The 23155-nt window shown below is 41.6% G+C and overlaps 1 protein-coding gene across 1 annotated transcript in view; it reads left to right on the forward strand.

Moving 5' to 3' along the window:
- Window positions 1-23155, forward strand: part of CWH43 (cell wall biogenesis 43 C-terminal homolog) — a 52227-nt gene that overhangs the window by 21370 nt on the left and 7702 nt on the right. Inside the window, exons 8-13 of the mRNA XM_052642243.1 lie at window positions 1123-1248; window positions 2751-2830; window positions 7805-7910; window positions 8929-9064; window positions 10897-11046; window positions 17125-17269. Coding sequence (XP_052498203.1) covers window positions 1123-1248; window positions 2751-2830; window positions 7805-7910; window positions 8929-9064; window positions 10897-11046; window positions 17125-17269 — 743 coding nt within the window. The remainder of the gene's footprint in view (window positions 1-1122; window positions 1249-2750; window positions 2831-7804; window positions 7911-8928; window positions 9065-10896; window positions 11047-17124; window positions 17270-23155) is intronic.

Here is a 23155-nt window from a genome sequence, read left to right on the forward strand (position 1 = left end):
TTTGTGTTTCTTCTGATTTCTTTCAGGTGTGTGTATTCTGTCCTGCTCTATCTTCCTGTCCAATGCCCTGCTTTTTTTCTTACTCCAGCTTGCTTGGGGGTCTGCCCTGTGGAGCAATGGAACAAAAGTAAGAGCCATCCTAAGCGTACATTTCTTTCTTTAGAATGTTATGAGCGACAGGCATTTTGAGTTCCTTCTCACTACTTATGGAATTGCAGAAATCGTGCTTTATTACAGCTTCAAATAACTAAGAATTCTTTTTAGTAATAGTGACATTATTTTGATAAGGCCACAGAAACTGAGGAACATTGGTAAAGTTCAGAGTAGCTTTGAATAACCATTGTAAAGAATCTGTATTAGATCAGAAACTAGTTATAAATGTATTGTCTAGGTTTCTCCTGCTGTTTCCTACTAATTGCACATAACTTTCTTTTTAGCCTTCCACCTAAGCATCTTTTACCTGACATTCCATAATTTATATATTGCTCAATTACACCTGTTTCTAATTCTCATTATATACAATGTTAGAAGTATGCAGACTTCACGTGTAAGCTACATAGTAATGCATCCCAGTTGAGCTCGTCTTTCTTGGCCCAGTGTGAGCTCCAGTGTACATCCTCTGCTTGGACACACAATCCAGGCCATGAATGCTGCCATATTAAGAACCTCTTCTTGTTATTAATACTCTTCATATTAAGTATCCTTTTCTTGTGCTCCTCAACTTGGTGCATATGGTCCCTTTGGTGGAGAAGACCAAGTCCCTGAGGCAGTCCAGAAGATTACTTTCTTTTTGTCCCACCCTTCCCTGGATGATCAATAGTCAGTGACCAACACTACAACCAACCTAACAACTAGGAAATACTCAGGAAATTGTAAGAAGCCCCTTATCAAGCAAAGATTGGGGTCTTTTAGTGTACAGCTTAATTTCTAGAACCCTTCCTGATTTCTTATGATTATCCTAATAGTTAAAAGTAATATTGGAGTAATTGCTTAGGTACTGAGATAACTCAGTAACTGAATTTTCAGGATATATCCATTTAAATGGGATTTAGGCTTCTGGAATTTGCTACTGGAAGTAGTTTTGGATCAAAATGTAACATATTCATCTTTCTTTTTTGACAGGGACTGTGATGCTAATTATTGGGCTGAATATGCTATTGGGTCCGAAGAAAAGTGTTGATTTTCATTTTCAAACAAAAAACAGTCCTAAAGCGCTTTTCAGAGAGAGTGAAAAATACGTGAAACTTTGTGAGTATAGTTTTACTTTATTTTTAAAAGCATTTTATTATAAATATAAATTTTCAAACATGTGAGATTAAAAAGTATAATGAACCCAAATGTACCCTTTAACCCAGTTCCAACAATTATTAACATTTTACCCATGTTGTTCATACCTTTTTTTTATGAAATACTTTAAAAGAGATCTCTGATTATTGAATCATTTCAACCACAAATACTCTGTGTTAGTTTTGTTTTGCTTCTAACATAGACTTAACTAGGATTTCCAGAATATTTGTTGAAATCGTTGAGTCTATTATTTTGTTTCTTGTTCTCCTTTTTTTGGAAATTAAATATGTTAGTGTTTGGAATACTGATGAGCAGAAACAAATATCAAATTAGTTTACTATTCAGTCAGACTCATCTCAGAATATACTAGATTAAATAAAAATGTTTATTGAATGTGTAACATTTGCAGATACAAATGTTACACACCCATCCATACTCAGTCATGTCTCTTTGCGACCCCATGGCTGTAACCTGCTAGGTTCCTCTGTCTACAGGAGTTCCCAGGCAAGAATACTGGAGTGGGTGGCCATACCCTCCTTCAGGCATCTTCCCGACGCGGGGACTGAACCGGAGTCCCCTGCGTTTCCTGTGTCTTCTGCAATGCAGGTGGATTCTTTATTGCTGAGCCACCAGAGAAGCCCCAGTATACTGCATTGTTGTTGCTTAGTCGCTAAGTCATGGTTGACTTTGTGATCCCATGGACTGCAGTGCTCCAGGCTTCCCTGTCCTCCACTATCTCCCAGAGTTGGCTCAAACTCGTGTCCATTGAGTCGGTGATACTATCCAACCATCTTATCCCGTGTCACCCCCTTCTCCTCCTGCTCTCAACTTTTCCCATCATCAGGGTTTTTTTCCTCCAATGAATCAACTGTTTGTATCAGCTTCTTTGGAGCTTCAGTTTCAGCATCTGTCCTTCCAATGAATATTCAGAGTTGATTTCTTTTAGAATTGACTGGTTTGATCTTGCAGTCCAAGGGACTTTTAAAAGTCTTCTCTAGCACCATTAATTTGAAAGCATCAATTCTTTGGCATTCAGCCTTGGATTCTAAAAGTTTTAATATAAGAAATATTTGGGCTTGATTCTGCAGGGTGTTTTTGCAGTGGTTCCTGCTCATGGAGAATTATTTTCTTGTATATATTTATGATTTTATTGTATTTATTTATTTTATTTTCATGGTTCTTGGAACGTTTTTAGCAAAGCTTCTTTGATGTCTGAGTTTAAAGTATGGGTTATATATGCACATCAAACATGAAAATTAACCCAAGAAATAGACATTTCCCCTTAACATAAAATCCATGGCTAATAAATTCAATAATTTCATTAAAACTATTGAAATTAAGCTTCAGTTCAGTTCAGTCGCTCAGTCGTGTCCAACTCTTCGCAACCCCATGAATCGCAGCACGCCAGGCCTCCCTGTCCATCACCGTTTCTGCTAAACAATTATTTTCTGTTTTCTGTTCAGTTTTGTGGCTGCTTGTTGGTGTGGGATTGTTGGGATTAGGACTACGGCATAAAACCTATGAGAAGAAATTGGGCAAAGGGGTAAGTAATTAAAAGTTTTGAGATAGAATTTTAAATGATGTCTATGTATATGCAGGCATTTGTACACTTCACTATTATGATTGAACCCTAGACCTGGGTCTGAGGACTTCAGGGCTCTGGATGCCACATTCTTAACCTTTAGGCTGGGCTTCCCCATTGTCTCAGTGGTAACAAATCCTCCTGCAATGCAGGAGACAAGTATTCGATCCCTGGGTCGGGAAGATCCTCTGGAGAAGGAAATGACAATGCACTCCAGTATTCTTGCCTGGATAATCCCATGGACAGAGGAGCCTGGTGGTTATAATCTGTGGAGTCACAAAGAGTTGGATACAACTGAGCGACTAATCAGCAACAAAAACAGCAACAGCGAACCATTAGATCACAGGCTGATAACACAGTGGAACTAATTTATGAAGTTAGGTTCCTGGGACAGGATAGACCCATATATCAGAGTTAAACTCATCATGATTTGTTATATAAAGTTATTTTTGTCATTCAATGACTTAACATATCCAAACTATGAGATAAAAAACTATTTTATAGTGGGCTTCTTTGTACTGTTTGGTACATATTTCTGAAGGCAACATATATGATTCTTTAAGAAAAATCTTAAAGATAATTCTAGATTTTGTGGATTATGCTTGGCATTGATGGGTCATAGTTTTCTCATTTCTTCCTTTCCTCTCTTGTCTATAGTTTAATGTTTTGTTTTCCTTTTCTCTCGTAGGCAGGTGGGCAGAAGCAAGAGTAAGTCATTGCAATGTGATGCTTTCCAACTGCTCTGATTAAAAGTTTATATGTTTCATAATGGAGTTAGAATTATAGTTTGGCAAAAACAGCATTTGAGGGTTAACTTTGAATTTTAGCAATCTGAATTATCAGGCAAATTTTCCCATCAATTAAAAAGCTATAGTGAGGATGAAGCCCATGCTCCTTTTATTCAGCTTTGTATGTCCAACACCTCACAGAGTACTTGGTACATACTCAGAACTCAGTAACTATTCCTTTAAAAGTAAATAGTTCATTACATGGTCTCTTTCTTTTGCCTTTCAATTGTTAATTTTATTATTGTAACAAGATGTCAATTAGAAGAAGATCCTCAATGTCAGCAAGGGGTTCTTTCAAAAAGGAATCATTTCATTTAGATTTAATACCTGTTTTTTTTTATTAGTTCATTCATTGATTAATTCATGTGATACATGAATCTTATTTGATAAATGCTTATTGGATGTCTCTTGTGTGCCTGGTATCAGGGATATAGAGGTAAACTAGTTGGACAAGATTCCTGCCCTCATGGTAATATAAACTCATGGAGCTTACATTCTAATTGGGGAGAAAGACGGTATTCAGAGGAAGGAGTAAATAAAGACGATCACTTTAGATCAGGTGGCTCTGAAGCATGTAAGATGATGGAGTAGAGAGTAACTGGTCTGGGGGGTTAGAGAAGGCTGCTCTGAGGACGTGACGTTTGAGTTGAGATACGAGAGCTAGGACTAATGGATTCAGGTAGAAGGAACACAAGAAAAGAATGGAAAGGAAACAGACTTGGAGTGTTTGAAGGGCATCAGAGTGGGCAGTGTGGCTGAATCTTGGCAAAGGGAAGCCGAAGATGAGGATGGGGGCACAAGTGAGATCACATCATGGGGCCTATAGAGCACAGGAAGGAATTCCGATCTTAGTTTTCTTGCGGTGGAAGCCGCCAGAATATTTCAAGCATTCATGCAAAGAGATATGATATGATATGATATGATATACATGCATATGCGTGTGTGTGTGTGCACGTGTGCTAAGTCGATTCAGTTGTGTCAGGCTCTTTGTGACCCTGTAGACTATAGTCCACCAGGCTCCCATGTCCATGGGATTCTCCTGGCAAGAATGCTGGAGTGTTGCTATGCCCGCCTCCAGGGACTGACTCTTCCTGACCCAGCATCTCTGACATCTCCTGCATTGGTAGGCAGGTTTCTTTACCACTGGCGCCACCTTGCCGCTGCTGCTGCTGCTGAGTCGCGTCAGTCGTGTCCGACTCTGTGCGACCCCACAGACGGCAGCCTACTAGGCTCCCCCGTCCCTGGGATTCTCCAGGCAAGAACACCTTGGAAGCCTATAAATTTGGCTGCTTTGTAAAGAATGGATTGACGGATTGTAGAGTGGAAACAGGGAGATAGGTTATGAGGCTTTTTCAGGTGTCCAGGAGCGAGACCCTGGAATTTTTGATGGGCTCCATGGTACTGGAATTGGACAGGAGTGGATAGACTTAAAACATATTTTGAAAGTAGAGCTGATAGGATTTGCTGATGGATTAGAATGTAGATGGATAAAGGGAAGGGAAGACTAGAGGATGACTTCTATGCTTTTGGCTTGAGCAACTGGGTGGAGTGTGGCGACATTTACTGGCATGGGAATAATGGAAGCATAACAGGTTTTGGAGTGATGAAAGCCAGAGTGAATCATAGGTATACAGTGATGTGAAAAAGTGTAACTTTTTATGAATGTAATCATGCCTCTGGAAGTCTCTGCTGATGGTTCCATTCTCTTTATAAGACGTTGCTAAATGGAGTCATCTTTCTTGTATAGACATGAGAGGCCTGCTACAGCACACTGAGCTGTTTAGAAGTGGTAGTCCCCCCCTGCCAAGAGGTGGTCTTCACTCTTCTCTCAACCTGAATTTTTATGTTCCACTTTGTTTTTCTCAGTTGTGGTAGTATAGTTGGTCTAATCTGGCCATACTCTTTCATGGGGTCCATGCTGTTAGTCAACTGGAGTTAGTTTGAAATAGTTAGGGTTGTGTACTGCATTCTCTGACTGGGCCCATGGACTCAAAAGAGGAATTTTCAGAGGGTGCTGTGCTCCTGAACCTCAGCCTTGCCAGTGCGGAATTGGCAGGCCACTCTGCAAAGATGGTAAAGGACTCTGTGTATCCTTCTGTGACCCCTTTCTTCTCTAATGCAAGGGTAACCCCAACCCTAAATCATTCATTAGGGCTGAGTAGTATCCCAGTATATGTATAATCTTTTTTTCATTCATTTTCTTATTTTTCCTACTGAAACAACAGCCAGGTTGCTTCTAATTTTTTGCTGTTATAAATATCTCTTTCCCAACATTCCTCCTAACTTCCAAGCCTAACCTAGACTCACAAATTTATTATGATAATCAGTTCAGTCACTCAGTCGTGTCCAGCTCTTTGTGACCCCATGAATCGCAGCACACCAGGCCTCCCTGTCCATCACCAACTCCTGGAGTTCACTCAGACTCATGTCCATTGAGTCTGTGATGCCATCCAGCCATCTCATCCTCTGTAGTCTCCTTCTCCTCCTGCCCCCAATCCCTCCCAGCATCAGAGTCTTTTCCAGTGAGTCAACTCTTCGCATGAGGTGGCCAAAGTACTGGAGTTTCAGCTTTAGCATCATTCCTTCCAAAGAAATCCCAGGCCTGATCTCCTTCAGAATGGACTGGTTGGATCTCCTTGCAGTGCAAGGGACTCTCAAGAGTCTTCTCCAACACCACAGTTCAAAAGCATCAATTCTTCAGCGCTCAGCTTTCTTCACAGTCCAACTCTCACATCCATACATGACCACAGGAAAAACCATAGCCTTGACTAGATAGACCTTTGTTGGCAAAGTAATGTCTCTGCTTTTGAATATGCTATCTAGGTTGGTCATAACTTTTCTTCCAAGGAGTAAGCGTCTTTTAATTTCATGGCTGCAGTCACCATCTGCAGTGATTTTGGAGCCCCCCAAAATAAAGTCTGACACTGTTTCCACTGTTTCCCCATCTATCTGCCATGAAGTGATGGGACTGGATGCCATGATCTTAGTTTTCTGAATGTTGAGCTTTAAGCCAACCTTTTCACCCTCCTCTTTCACTTTTATCAAGTGGCTTTTTAGCTCCTCTTCACTTTCTGCCAGGAGGGTGGTGTCATCTCCATATCTGTATATCTGCAGTGTCATCTGCATATTTCTCCCGGCAATCTTGATTCCAGCTTGTGCTTCTTCCATTCCAGCGTTTCTCATGATGTACTCTGCATAGAAGTTAAATAAGCAGGATGACAACATACAGCCTTGACATACTCCTTTTCCTATTTGGAACCAGTCTGTTGTTGTTCCATGTCCAGTTCTAACTGTTGCTTCCTGACCTGCATACAGGTTTCTCAAGAGGCAGGTCAGGTGGTCTGGTATTCCCATCTCTTTCAGAATTTTCCACAGTTTATTGTGATCCACACAGTCAAAGGCTTTGGCATAGTCAATAAAGCAGAAATAGATGTGTTTCTGGAACTCTCTTGCTTTTTCCATGATCCAGCGGATGTTGACAATTTGATCTCTGGTTCCTCTGCCTTTTCTAAAACCAGCTTGAACATCTGGGAGTTCATGGTTCACGTATTGCTGAAGCCTGGCTTGGAGAATTTTAAGCGTTACTTTACTAGCATGTGAGATGAGTGCAATTGTGCGGTAGTTTGAGCATTCTTTGGCATAGCCTTTCTTTGGGATTGGAATGAAAACTGACCTTTTCCAGTCCTGTGGCCACTGTTGAGTTTTCCAAATTTGCTGGCATATTGATTGCAGCACTTCCACAGCATCATCATTCAGGATTTGAAATACCAACTAGCAAATATCTCCTTATGATTATGTATTGCATGTTAGTCACTCAGTCATGTCTGACTCTTTACGACCTCATGGACTATAGCCCACCAGGCTCCTCTGTTCATGGAATTCTCCAGGCAAGAACACTGGTGTGGGTAGCCATTCCCTTCTCCAGAGGATCTTCCCAACTTAGGAATTGAACCCAGGTCTCCTGCATTGCAGGTGGATTCTTTACTATCTGAGCCACCAGGGAAGCCCTGATTATGCATTAGCTGTGGGCAAATGCCTGAAAATTCCTTTGCTGGAAAGTGAATTTTGGTAGAGAGAGGTGGAAAAGTGGTTCACAGAAACTGCCATTGTTCCGTTGTCCTAAATTATCATTAAAACAATTCCTCAGGCACCAGCCACAGAGGTCTCTGCTGCCATCTGGCCTTTCAGGTTTGGCTTTGACAATGATGGATGGTCTAGTCTAGAAAGATCAGCTCAACTGCTCAATCAAACAGGTAAGTTGTACTGAAATTAATTTCAGGCTTTGAGAAACTATTATTGTTATTTTCATTTTGTGCAAGATCATAAGTAATCAGAGGAGGATTTGCTGGGTCTTAGACTAATCTCTTAAAAAGGCTTTACTTTGGTGGGTGGCTACAGGAGGATGAAGCTTCTGTAACCACATCTGTGGTTGCTTGAAAGCAATTAAATAGTGATTCTGGGAAAAGGTCTCATTCTGGGTGTCTGCAGAGAGTCTTGTCATGCCTTTGCTCTTGGAAATGCCCCTGCTGGGGGCTCCTGTCACTTGGGAACCTGCTGTTAAGGACCAGAAAGCCGTCAGATTAAAAGACAGAATGGGGAGCAGTGATGCTTATTTGCAAAGCAAATTGCTTTCAAGAGCCTGAGGGCCAGTTTTACTTGTTTTCATTCCCTGAGGCACTCATCTTTGGATGAAGCCTCCTTTAAAATATATGGGTGTTTGGCGCTTAGATTGACTAGAGGTCTCTTGCATGGAGTTATTCCTAAAGATAAGCTTGTCTTCTGAGAAATAGCTGAGGGTTTGTATGATTCTAATACCGTTAAGAAATTTATTGGGCCCTTAATCATTTAGTACTGATTACAGGCACATCCAACCAGGGTTATCCGAATAAATTCACCTCTGTGTCAGTACCATGGAAGTGTTTGCCCAGGAATAAAACAGTATTGTACACTATATTGTTTTTGAACATAAATTAGATATTTGAGAAAGGCATTAAGCATATTTGAAATTTTGGGAAAGATGTGAATATTTGAAAATTTAGGAAAGTTATGTTTTGATCTTTTCCCCCATTTCCACAAGGTGTCCCATACATTCTAAATATGGTAAATATGTTTTTAGCTCAGATTTGAGCCAGTTCACTTTAGTAACTCATTAGGAATTACTTGGTTTTTTGATCTATGACTAAAGGTAGGGGATTACAAGAATCGAGTTTTGATAATTGTTTTTACTTTGCTGTGGTTAATTACCACATCCATTTTTTCCCGGCTGAACAGGTGCAGATTTCATAACAATTTTGGAGAGTGATGCTTCTAAGCCCTATATTGGAAACAATGACTTGACCATGTGGTTAGGGGAGAAGTTGGGTTTCTACACCGACTTTGGGCCGAGTGCACGGGATCACACTTGGGGGTGAGTGTACCTTGAGAATTAATCCTGCACGTATAAAAGACTAGGCAGCATAAGCTTGGGGTGGACAGTTGATATTGTGATGGCTTATCCCTAGGAGTGTGTCCCAGTGATGCTTCTTGGGGGATGAGGAGGTGCTAAAGATATGCATATTCCATCATTGTTTCAATGGCCTCTCTGTTGCTGGATATTCTCAGTTCTTCACTATTATAAACCATTGCATGTAGGAGCTGAGGTTACAGCACTAAACGTGTCTGTCCCACATGCCGTCCTCATGGAGCTTACATTCCCGTGTGACAAGACAGAAAATAATCATGTACACACAGAAATAAATAAGATAATTTGAGATAGTGCTGAGTGCTGTGTAGAAAAGGAGAGTGGCAGGGTAGGCAGGGCAGAGGGCGATGATGCTGTAGGCAGTGCGGTCAGGAGGGGTCTCTCTGCCCACCCCACGACGGGGAGGACTAGCACCAGCTGTGGGAGGAGCTAGTGTGGACTCGAGGCAGATCACGTGCGGTGTGCCTGAGCATGGGGATTAGGGGGAGCTAGTAAGGAAGGAGGTCAGGAGCGGGCCCTTGGTCTTATAGGGTCCATAAGCCATGCTTGGCACTGACTTAACTCAGTTTTGATGGAAAACCACTGGAGGATTTTAAACGTGGGAGCAGTCTGACCTGGTATACGTGTGTGGAAGATCATTCCAGCTGTTCCTAGAAGAAAACGTTGTTGGGGGCAAGAGTGGGAGCAGGGAGACAGGTGATGAGGCAGAGGGGCTAACACAGGTTAGAAAGGACAGTGGGGGCTGCGGAGATGGAGAAGAGGGCACCCTCGGGAGCTATTTTGGAGCGGAGCTGACAGGAATTCCTGATTTGGGGGCTTGGGGGGTTTTGTGTTTGATATTTTGTGTTTTTTTGGTCAAGCTTGTGAGATCTTAGTTCCCTGACTAGAGATCAAACCCAGGCCTACAGCAGTGATAGAACCATGTCCTAATGCTGGACCATCGGGGAATTCCCAGGGCTTCCTAGTGGTTTAGATGTCAGGAAGTGACAAGGGCAGCACCTGGGTTTTTTACCTGAGTCCCTGATAGGAAATGATGCCATTTAATGGGACAGGAGTGGCCAGGTGAAGAGCAGGATTGTGCTAAGTTCGAGATGCCCTGGGACAGTCAAGTGATGTCCAGTAGGCAGTTGTGGGCAGCTCGGAGGGCCGAGTCGGACCGCAGAAGCTGGGCATGTGCATTCAGGATCATCACTGTAGAGACGGTTCTGTGCGAGAAACTTCACGAGGGGCCACACAGACTGTGTGTGAAGCCAGGGAAGAGAAGCCGGCTGAGGTCTGAGCTCTGGTCACCCTTTCCATGTGTAGTTCTTTGACTTAGAGTGAGGCGGGACATGTTTTCCTATCTTTATCGGACCATTTGTAATTTCTGATTTTGTAAACTGTTGCTCCGAGTCCTGGCTGGTGGGATTGTACATTCCTACATGTGTTGATTAACGTTAGAATTGTTTATGCAGATCAGTTGCCAGCAGAAAAATGCAAGTAAAATGGAGTGTGTCCATTTGGGTGGCCCTAATCCCACCCTTTTTGTGTCTCCATGGCACGTACGAGACAGAGTTGACAGTGTTGTGCCTGGTGACACAGTGAGACATGCTGAACAGTCCTTTTGCAGTGAATCGTTCTACAGAAGGTCCCATCCGTCTTCGCCATACTGTTGTTCTCAGTGCCCCTCGTGAGATGCTTGAAGTGTGAGCATCCCTAAGAACACATATTCTTAGTTCTGTTGGCATGAGATGGTGGGACCAATAGTGATGCACATGTTTCTTTCCGTTCAAATACAGGATTATGGCTTTGTCAAGATACCCAATTGTGAAATCGGAGCATCACCTTCTTCCGTCGCCAGAGGGCGAGATTGCACCAGCCATCACGCTGACTGTCAACGTTTCCAACAAACTGGTGGATTTTGTTGTGACCCACTTTGGCAATTACGAGTGGGTTTCTTTGGTTTTTCTCATAGTGCACAAATGCCAAAAAATATTATTAACACATTACATTGATTTCCATGCATTGACCTTTCTTACTTTTTTTTTTTAAATTATTATTCTCAAAGTGGTTTTCTGGTTTTGGTTTCTTTTTTTTTCTTTTTTGGTTTTAAAAATCAGGCATAGAAGAAGTTCCCTGATTGGCCTAATGGTTAGGATTCCGGGCTTTCACTTCTGGGGCCTGAGTTCCGTCTCTGGTCTGGGAACTGAGATCTCACAAGTTTGCATGGTGTGGCCAAAAAAAGGAAAAAAAAAAAAATCAGGTACAGAAATGTTAACGGTGTACAAGACAGCAGTGATGGCCGTGTCAGCCAGCGATTACTGAGCAGGCACTGTGCTAAGTGCATTTAGCACTCATGTTGTATTTAATCTACATATTGTGTAACAGTACATAGTCCCATTGAACAGAGAAGCTAAACTGAGAGGTTAGATGACTTATCCAACCAGGGTCACACACGTAGGAATCAGGTAGACCTAACTCAGAGCCTTGCAAGTGCTTGAAACCCATGGTAAACCAGACTACGGAAAGATGGAATTCCCTTTTTCTAAGGATTACTCCAGTTGGAAGTACCAGAGGGATCTGAGGTACTAAATGACATTCCTTAACCTGTCATGTTTCCAGTCAGATGAGAGGTAGGCAGAGGAATCTGGCAGGGAGATCAACATCTCTTTTGATTCTGATAAACCTATTTGGACAACATGGCTTACGTGTGCCCACATGGACCTGCTAATACATCCATCCCTCCAGTAATACATGATGCCAGGTCCCCCAAAGCAGCAGAACCATGAGGCAGGGACTGAGTCCGCCCTGTCACACTCTCCCCTTAGTGAAGAGAATAACACAAGAAAACTCCCTGTTGGCAAACCAGCAGGCTCCAAGAAGAGATAGGAAGGGTTTGAGACAAGCATTCTTAGTTCATTCTTCCAAGCTTGATTTATTAGAAAAATCCTCCCAAGAAGTAAAGGATGAGAGAGAGAGAGAGAGAGAGAGAGAGGCCAAGATGATTTTCTAAGTTGGTTCCCCTCCAAGGCGAGATGAGGAATGGGGAATGAGTTTTATCTACAAAGAATAACATCCACAACCAGTGGCTTAGCACTGAATAAATCACAAATAATGCCAACATTATGTTATTAAAGCCAAGATAAAAGTGCATAATTTATATTCTACCATACTGAACATCTGGAGAAGGAAATGGCAACCCAGTCCAGTATTATTGCCTAGAGAATCCCATGGGGACAGAGGAGCCTAGCAGGCTACAGTCCATGGGGTTGCAAAGAGTCAGACACGACAGAGTGACCAACAACAATACTGAACATTCTTTGAATGTTCATTTCAGTCATTGAAAACATACATGCGAAGTGCTTAGTGCTATAAAATATGGCAAATGGGCGCTGTCTATCTGCATGACACAAAAGGCCACAGAGCTTTACAGTGACATAGAGAACATTGAAAAACAACAAACAAAGGTAGCGGCCACATTTGTTTTGTTTGGATGAAACTTACAGTACAACAGAGGGCTACCCTGGTGGCTCAGTGCCCATGCAGGCAATGTGGGTTTGGTCCCTGGGTCAGGAAGATCTCCTGGAGAAGGAAATGGCAAACCATTCCAGTATTCTTGCCTGGGAAATCGCATGAACAGAGGAGCCTGGCAGGCTACAGTCCATGGGTCCCAAAAGAATCAGACACGCCTTAGAGAACAGTACAAAACCCCCCAACATTGTTGTATTGTAAATTTCACCTAAACAAGATGAGTATGTCTGCTATCCTTACTTCCTATCACCTCTCTTTTTCTCACAGTGTTTTGTGCATCTGTGAAAGTGCACTTGACTATTTTCTGAAATAAAGTCAGAGCATAAGTAATATAAGCCAGCCATTCAAATGTGATTAATGGGGACTGTTTGCTAATTGGACTCTTGCTGGTCTTCTTAGAAAGGAGAAGGTGTTTGGAGCACGGATGGTATAGACAGTCCATATTGCTGAAAAACTGTTTAAAGAAATGCCTTCTGTTTCTCCTAGCAGTTTTCATGTCATAAGTATAGGCATTCAGCAATCACTCCACTGAGCTTAAATTGCAGGTGAATTGGGTTTATCTTTTGAAAAATAGGCATTTTTGTGTTTAAAGCTGGCAAGGTCTCAACCTAAGAAATAGTTGAACACACTCCTTCCCCTTTTCCCTCTGCTTTCCCCCCGCTGTCTCCTTTAACTCCTTCAGACCTCCTCTGAAATGTGAAGAATAGACTTGAGAGGGAAGAGAAAATGAAAAGACAGCCTCAAATTGTTTGGAAAAGAGCAAGGAAGAACTACCTTTTCTAACTCTATTAACCATATATTTAAATCTCTGTAACTAACAATATACCTTTGCTTGCTCGCTTGCTCTCGTGATTTAATAATGATGACAACAACAGCAGTAATGATAAGAACAAACATCTATTGAGGAGCTGTCACTTCAGGGAGGGAAGTGGTCTGGCTAAATGGCAAAGAACAGAAAACTCCAGAACCTGAAATCAGACAATCTGGTCTGAATCCTAATTCAAGGTGTATCCGTCACCAAATTTGTTTACCTTATGTCTCAGTTTTCTCTCTAAATTAGGAGCAATAATCCTACCTATTTCATAGGATTCTTGTGGGAATGAAATAAGACATATTTATGAATAGTTTTGTCATGAAAAGTATATGACTAGAGTCACTGGTCAGTTAATACTGGCCATTATTATGAAACTAAATTGGACATCTCTAAATGTGTGGTACATTGGGCAGCTTAAAAGATTATTTATCAAACACAAGTCAAGCATCTGTCACGTCCCAGGCACAGTGCTAGCTGCAGCCTTTTCCCTTAGAGCCTTGGCTCTTGTCCATGCCCAAGTGACATGAGAAAGTTCACACTTCAAATAGTTTGTAAAGCCATCATTACATATTTCTGTTTGCCGTTGTTTTCTATTACACTACTAAAATTTTTTATTCTGAATAAATATTTAAAGATTTCACTTTCTAGTGATTATGGCTTATAAACATGAAATCAGATTAATATTAAGAATGAATTACAAAATGCGTATGCATGTTATCAGCTGATTCAATGGGATTTCTCAAATTACCGACTATACACGTGTCTTTACAACCAATTAACAGATAACAGTGGCATTCCTTAATTATTTAGGTATACACCATAACTAAAATTGGTGTTATATTAGGCAGTTAACTGAGTCACCACTTAATTACTGTGTTTTTCCCCCTATAACAGGCAGAAATGTACAAAGAACGAATGTACAAACCCATACAGAACCTGTAGTCTGTAGTTACAGTTTTGGTTCTGTTGTAAGGTAAACTCAGTGAGCTATATTTCCCTTGTCTCTGAAAATCAGATAAAATTAGTTTTTTTCAGCCCACATTATAGGGTTATTGGGCTGATTATACATCAACAGATAAGGAAACATAAAACATGCATTCAGTCACCCTCTGTTCCTCCCTCTCTCCTAGTCCCTCCTCCTTCTTCCTTTGTACCTATATATACATACACATTTTAATTATTATCACTGGATGAAATTTATCTCCTGAGAAAATGTAAAACCAAATTCATAGATTATTTTCCAATAATATATTGCTAAAACATATTTGAATGAAAACTCTATCTGTGGAACAGTAACTTTGGCAGGCTCTAGACTTGATTTGAATCCCGGCTGTGGGTGTGAGAGGAAGAGAATTCACTGCAGACCTAATGAAGGGACTACTTACAAAGATGTTGGAAGGGTCAGGGGAACAGGTAAGAGATGCTAAGGTACTCAAACACTAGTTAACAGTGGAGAATCATTATGATACTTAGGCCTGAAGGGACAGAGAGAGAAACAGTGTTCCCAGAGCCCTGTTTGATCTTGAATCAGAAAAGGGCCACCAGGCATGAAGAATGCAGCTCCTGGAGAAGAAATGTCCCAACTTCTCTCTCTTCCTACCTGTTCATCTCCTGCTGGTGCCTTCACTTGGCCAGACCTCACTGGAAATTAGCAGACAAGGGAGCCCATGAGATGAAATCTGCTGGGATCAGCCTCCAGGGCATAGAGAAGAGTTGGCAATGCATCTGGGCAAAGATGTTCAACAAATGGTCATTCTTTTCACTGTTCTACTTCTTGAGACGTCTTTTGATAGGGCTCAGCTGTCTGTGCATAAGAATGGATAAGTTCAGTCCTGTCTTCTTCTTCAGTGAGTTTTCTCGAGTCTTCTCAGTCCTTGGTGACCTCTATCTTCCTTTCCCACTGCTGTTTCTTAACAGTCATGTGTTAGCTGGCTCCTGCTTTCCAGGTGGCTCAGTGGTAAAGAATCTTCCTGCCAATGTAGGAGCCACAGGAGACGTGGGGTCAATCCCTGGGTTGGGAAGATCGCCTGGATTCTTGCCGGACTAATCCCATGGACAGAGCAGCCTGGCAGGCTATATAGTCCACGGAGTTGCAAAGAGTGGACATGACTGAGCAAGTGAGCGTGCACATTAGCTGTCTTACTCTCTAAATGCCTGTGTTGCTCTTGGATCCATTCCTGGTTCATCTCCCTTCCAGCTACAGATTGCTGGAAACCACATTTCCCATAGTCTGTTGCCTTCTGGCTTCTGAATAGGTTGAGCCAATGTAATGCACTAATGCAAGGCTGGAGGGTTGGAGGAGAGGGGAGATAGAGTATTTCTCATTCCCTCTCTCTGCTTTCTTTGTTGTCTCTGGCAGCAGCTGACTCCACTGTGGCTCCAACTCCTCCTTCAGTGGTAGCAGATCCTTCTAAGTAGCCTTCTCCATAGTACCATTTCCCATCAGCTAGTACCAGCTTGTGGATTCTGGGACTATCACCTCTTCCTGTTGTCCCTCGAGGTGGTAGACGTTGCTCACTCAACTCCAGTTGCCTCACTGAGTCCTATTTGGCTTCCTGTCACCTCGTAGCCAATCCCCTGTATTAAATTCACTTTGTTTGAAATGCCTAGAGTGGTTTCACTTTTCCTCTCTCGATCATACCAACTATGATGTCCCTATTTTTCCCCAGACTGACGATAACCCCCCAAAAGCTTGATGTACTTGCCTGATTGTCAGTTACACACTTAGAGTGCTCAGCATAATAAAAGCAGCATGCTTAGCTAGTATTTGACCAGGAGAGCTATGGAGGCTTTTAGAAAGCGTTCAGTTGAAAGAGTTGAGTAGGTTAACAAACCTGGTGTGTTCTGTGAATATTAGGATTCTCCCTCTTACTCCTTGATTTTTTTTAAACTACTAATCTTTAGCTCTAATACCAATGACCAAGTCTTAAGATTATTAATATAATTTCCTCTGATGAAAAGTTGAACAAATGCTGCTTTTAGTTATTTAGGTCCACTCGATTCCAAATGATCTGTGGGGAAAGGTTATCTCATTCTTAGTCAAAATTTTATCAGCTGCTCATTTGACGCACAATAGCTGTCTTGATCATTTGCATAACAGTCAAAGCTGTGGTTTTTCCAGTAGTTGTGTATGAATGTGAGAGTTGAACCATAAAGAAAGCTGAGCACTGAAGAATTGATGCTTTTGAACTGTGGTGTTGGAGAAGACTCTTGAGAGTCCCTTGGACTGCAAGGAGATCCAACCAGTCCATTCTGAAGGAGATCAGTCCTGGGTATTCATTGGAAGGACTGATGCTGAAGCTGAAACTGCAATACTTTGGCCACCTCATGCAGAGTTGACTCATTGGAAAAGACTCTGATGCTGGGAGGGATTGGGGGCAGGAGGAGAAGGGGACGACAGAGGAGAGATGGTTGGATGGCATCACCAACTGGATGAACATGAGTTTGAGCAAGCTCCAGGAGTTGGTGATGGACAGGGAAGCCTGGTATGCTACAGTTCCATGGGGTTGCAAAGAGTCAGACATGACTGAGCGACAGCTGAACTGAAGTTAATGTGTCCTAATAGGAATTATTCTGGGTTTTCACACTGTTTGAAGTTATTATTTGGGAACTTAGGTACCTAGTATTTTTTAAAATTGTTTTGCACATGCAATAAAGAGGTATATTTTGGCATTCTTTTCAGAGATGACCTCGACAGGAAACTTCAAGCTATTGCTGTTTCAAAACTACTGAAAAATAGCTCTGAGCAAGTGATATTTCTGGGATATATCACATCAGCACCTGGTTCCAGAGATTATCTACAGCTCATTAAACATGGCAATGTGAAGGTAACACAACCTTATTAGGTGTTTCGATTTCTTAAATAAAGTGTTGCTTCTTCAGGTTTCAAAAAACCCAACCCAACATTTTAATATGTATCTTGATTATCTAACTGCTGCATGGAAAACTACCAAAACATACTGGCTTTAAATAGCATTCATCTCTCTGCTCATGAATCTGCAAATTGGACAAGACCCAGTGGGGATAGCTCATGTCTGTGGCACACAGAGAGGTGGCTCAACTGGGGACTGGAGGAGCCACTTTGCAGATGACTCATAAGGGGCAAGTTGGTGGGGCTGTTGACGAGGAGCTCAGCTCGGGCTTTGGACTCAGAGTCCTGGTTTGTTTCTGTAGGCTTCTTGGGCTTCTTTCTTGCATGATGGCTGGGTTCTAAAAGTGAGTGTCCCAAGAGACCCAGGAAGAAGCTGTATTGTCTTGTATGACCTTGTAAGTCATATAGTATCATGCCTGTCATCATCACAAGCCTGCTCATATTCAAGTGAACAAAACATAAACCCCATCTCTTGGTGAGGCCAGTGTCAAATTTAAATAAGAATACTATGTGGAAGGTGGATTACTGTAGCCATGTTTAGAAAATAGAATCTGCCACATTGTGCAAGTTAATCATGATGAGGGTAGAAGATAATGTGTCATATAGACAGGCTGGCTGATCAAGGCCTCACTAAATGACACTGAGATTGTCCTTATCTGTTCAGGTCCCAAATGGTTGAATTTGTTGGTGTATCCAGATATAATCATGCTCTGGGAAACTGACAGTTAAATCCTTGAGATATACATACACACTGGAATGTTAAATGGATTATTTTATTTTATTAAAAAAAATAGCAATGGATCTTTTTTTAAAAAAATTATTTTTGTGGCTGCACTGGGTCTTAGCTGCAGCACTTGGGATCTTTGATCTTTGCTGTGACGTGTGGAATCTAGTTGGGACCAAGGCATCTTAGCCACTGTATCACCAGGAAAGTCCCAAGTGCATTAATTTATAATGAGAAATGTAATTGCTATATTTAGTTAAGCCCTATGTACATTTCTTGGTCCTTTACATGTCTCTTTTTAGTTCATTATCTTGAGAGAATATCTGCAAACAAAAAGACTTATCCATCTTATCAAGTGCTTAGAGAGGCAGGTGAGAGAATGTGGCATGATGAGAGTTTTCTATATGTGAGAAAACAAAATGACAGTGGCTTAAATAAGAGAGGTATGTTTCTTTATGTGAATGTCTGGGCAGGTGATTTACTGCAAGTATGGTACTTGGGGGTATTGAGAACGTGCCCCTTCTATTTCATGGCTCCACGTTACAAGGCCTCCACTCCCAAGTTTGCTTCATGTTCCAAGATGGCCACATCCTTGTTCTCGTTAGCAAGATAGAGGATGGGATAAAGACGGGGCCAGGAGCATATACAAGTTATCTCTAAGGCAAACTCCAACACTCATACTTACATTTCGTTGATTAGCATTTAGTCATTGGCCATATCTCACTGTTCAGGAAATTGAGAGATTCAGTGTGCGTGCGTGTGTGCTAAGTTGCTTCAGTTGTGTCCGAGTCTGTGTGACCCTATGGACTGTGGCCCTCTAGGCTCCTCTGTCCATGGGGATTCTTCTGGCAAGAATATCACAGTGGGTTTCCATGTCATCCTAAAGGGGATCTTTCTGACTCAGATCAAACTCTCGTCTCTTATGTCTCCTGCACTGGCAGGTGGGTTCTTCACCACTGGTGCCACCTGGGATGCTGAGAGATGCAATATTTAATTTTTTCCTTTTTTGTAATTGAAATATAGTTTATTTACAGTTGTGCTAGATTGATTCTCTTGTTTAAATTTTCTTTGTTGGAATATACTTGCTTTACAATGTTGTGTTGGTTTCTGCTGTACCGTGAAGGGAATCAGTCATATGCATACATATATCCCCTCTCTCTTGGACCTCCCTCCTAACCTACCCCCATCCCACCCATTTGGTCATCATAAAGCACCGAGATGTGCTGCAATATTGAATCCTGATGCTCTTCAGTTCAGCTCAGGCGCTCAGTCGTGTCCGACTCTGCGACTCCATGAATCGCAGCACGCCAGGCCTCCCTGTCCATCACCAACTCCCGGAGTTCACTCAGACTCATGTCCATCGAGTCCATGATGCCATCCAGCCATCTCATCCTCTGTCGTCCCCTTCTCCTCCTGCCCCCAATCCCTCCCAGCATCAGAGTCTTTTCCAATGAGTCAACTCTTCTCATGAGGTGGCCAAAGTACTGGAGTTTCAGCTTTAGCATCATTCCTTCCAAAGAAATCCCAGGGCTGATCTCCTTCAGAATGGACTGGTTGGATCTCCTTGCAGTTCAAGGGACTCTCAAGAGTCTTCTCCAACACCACAGTTCAGAAGCATCAGTTCTTCAGCGCTCAGCCTTCTTCACAGTCCAACTCTCACATCCATACGTGACTACTGGAAAAACCATAGCCTGGACTAGATGGACCTTAGTCGGCAAAGTAATGTCTCTGCTTTTGAATATGCTATCTAGGTTGGTCATAACTTTCCTTCCAAGGAGTAAGAGTCTTTTAATTTCATGGCTGCAGTCACCATCTGCAGTGATTTTGGAGCCCCCAAAAATAAAGTCTGACACTGTTTCCCCATCTATTTCCCATGAAGTGATGGGACCGGATGCCATGATCTTTGTTTTCTGAATGTTGACTTTTAAGCCAACCTTTTCACTCTCCTCTTTCACTTTCATCAAGAACCTTTTTAGTTCCTCTTCACTTTCTGCCATAAGGGTGGTGTCATCTACATATCTGAGGTTATTGATTTTTCTCCCAGCAATCTTGATTCCAGCTTGTGCTTCTTCCAGCCCAGTGTATCTCATGATGTACTCTGCATAGAAGTTAAATAAGCAGGGTGACAATATACAGCCTTGACGTACTCCTTTTCCTATTTGGAACCAGTCTGTTGTTCCATGTCCAGTTCTAACTGTTGCTTCCTGACCTGCATACAGATTTCTCAAGAGGCAGGTCAGGTGGTCTGGTATTCCCATTTCTCTCAGAATCTTCCACAGTTTATTGTGATCCACACAGTCAAAGGCTTTGGCATAGTCAATAAAGCACAAAGATGTTTTTCTGGAACTCTCTTGCTTTTTCCATGATCCAGTGGATGTGGCAATTTGATACTCTTAGACCTAGCTAAAAATCCTACAACTTTGGAACGGGGCAAGGCAGATTTTAGGGAGATTAGTTAATCTCTGCCCTAGTGGATAAGGCAGAAGTGGAGTCAAGTGGACTCTTAATTTTGGCTTTGGTCAAGAGGGAGGGTTTATGATGGTGACACATTATTATAGAGAACACGTAAGGAAGGAGAGGTTTGCAAAGAAAATGAGTTCAGCTATGGGCTGAGTTGAACAATCTGTGGGATATTAGGGGAGATGTCTACTAGTCAGCTGAATATATGGATCTGGAACTAAGAAGGGAAGTCAGGATCAGAAATATAGATTAAGGAGTTGTCATTATCTAGGTGATTATTCCAATGTGGGAGGGGACATTGTTGCTTACAGAGTTAAGAGACTTGCAGAAGGAAGACCAAAGAGAATCCCTGATAGAGTCGCCTTTAGTGTGGCTCTCGTGAGGGGGATGGGTGAGGGAAGAGAAGGGAGAGAGTATCTCAGAAAAGAGATTAAGTAGAGATCAGAAGAGTAAGAGTGAAATCTGGAAGAGTGTGGAGTCACAGGGGCTGCATTAGCTATTTATCACTGTGTATCACTGTGGAAGCTACAAACCTTAGTGGCTTAAAAAGAACAGTGGCCTAATAACCTTGTGACTCTGTGGGTCTGCGGAATGGTGTTCTGTTCTTGCCTGGGTTCACTCGTGTAGTCAGCTGGTGTCTGTGGCTGGGGGTCCTGACATGTCCCCCACTCACTTGTCTGGGCCTTGGTGCTGGTTGCTGTCTGCTGGCTGGGCCTCTCTCTCCATGTAACCTCTTCATACACTAGCCTACCTGGTGTCACATTTACCAGCTTTGTGACCTTGGGGCAAGTACTTAACCTTTCTGGTTAACCATCTGTAAAGTAGCAATAATAAAATAATACATATCATGGGGTTGTCATGAGGATGTAAGATAAGATAATGTCTGAAAGGTCCTCAGCTTTGTATATAGGATGCACTCATTAAGGGGTAGCTATATATTTGTATTATGTACATCTGGCTGTATGTATAAAATCATATTAGATAAACATGTAAGTATATGGTCTATAAAGTACAGGAGAATATTAGACAAGATGATATTTGGCAGGTTTAAGAAAAAATTGATTGTATCCTAGTCATAGAGGGAATGTGTGTGTGTGCGCGCAGGGAAGAGGAATTTTATTTTATTTTAATTTAATACTCTATTGGGTTCCACTGTCATGGTCAGAAGCTGTGTCAAGATTGGCAGCAGATTCTTATATAACTTTTCCTATTAGGAACTTTATTAATGCAGAGAGGAATTTTAATCATAAATGCTTGAGTGAATAGATATTCCTCTTTAAGAAATGAGTATTTAAATTCTGCAGTCTTAAAATTTGAGAGCATCTTTTAAAAAAAATCTGGTAAAATAAAAAGATAGCAAAACATATTCCTAATTGATTATTCCCACTACGTACAGGTAAATGACTAAATTTTTATCTCTTCCCAAGGCAAGCCAGAGCAGTAGTTTTAAAATATATTTGCATTTTTCATCATTAAAATGTTAAAAGAATTTTTTTTTTTTTGCCCTGCTGTGTGCCATGTGGAACTTCCCCAACCAGAGATTGAACCTGTGCCCCTTGCAGTGGAAATGCAGAGTCTTAACCATTGGCCCACCAGGGAAATCCAATTTAAATTTAATTTTTAAAATTTATTACAATTTTTCTATGTATACAAAAGTCATATTGTATGTGTGTGATATGTGAATAATAGTAAAGATTAATTAACAAGAATCCATAGTTCCCTGGTGGTCTAGTGGTTAGGATTCCAGGCTTTCACTGCTATGGCTCAGGGATTCAACCCCTGGTCAGGAACTGAGATCTCACAAGCCACACAGAAGGGCCAAAGGAAAAAAAAAACAACTAGCATTTATGTGTCGACTACCAAGCTTAAGAAAAAAATTTAGAAGTACATAATAAATTGTGTGTATTCTTTCAGTTATTTAAAAATATTTTAAAATTATATTTTGATAGTAAAATTTAGTCAAAATAGTAAAAAGTCAGGTATATTTTTTAAAAGAAGAAAATGAAGGTTTCCTTAGTATAAAAGCTCCATGTTTAGAATTTTCCTAAAATATAATAGCAAAAAATGCTTATGTTCTGATTTTCTATTGAAAAATAATGCTGGTCTCAAGCTTTCTACATCAAAGAGACTCATGATTACTCCTAAAATGTGTGTTTTTCCAGTGAGTCCATTTAACAAATACAGACTGAACTCTTGCCAGATGCCAGGCTTCATGCTAAGCACCAGGGAGCCAAGGTGATTAAGAGGCTCTCTGCTCAGGCAGGGGAGAGTGGAGACCATAAACAGTTAAGCAGAATGGTGTAGCCGGTGGACCTACAGGACTACACAGGATGGCCGAGGAGCATGTAATCAGTTTTGCTTGGGATGCGAGACTCGCGAAGCTGTGGGAAGCCAGGCGCTATGTAGTAATTACCGAGTTACTTGCTTACCTCCCTCTCTAGATCACCTTCCTGTTTTACAGGGGCTAGAAGGGCAAAAGGTAGGTATTTTGGAAGTATCTGTAGAATGAGTAAATAATTTGGACCTTAAAACATCAGTAGGAATCAAGTGGAGTACATGTACAAAGAAATGTACAAAGCATGTACAAAGAAAGGCTTATTTATTACTACAGCTCACACATTTCCCTAACAATTCAAAATAGAGCACTGTTTTTAATGC

This window comes from Budorcas taxicolor, chromosome 6 (assembly GCF_023091745.1).
Source record: "Budorcas taxicolor isolate Tak-1 chromosome 6, Takin1.1, whole genome shotgun sequence".
NCBI classification, from domain to species: domain Eukaryota; kingdom Metazoa; phylum Chordata; class Mammalia; order Artiodactyla; family Bovidae; genus Budorcas; species Budorcas taxicolor.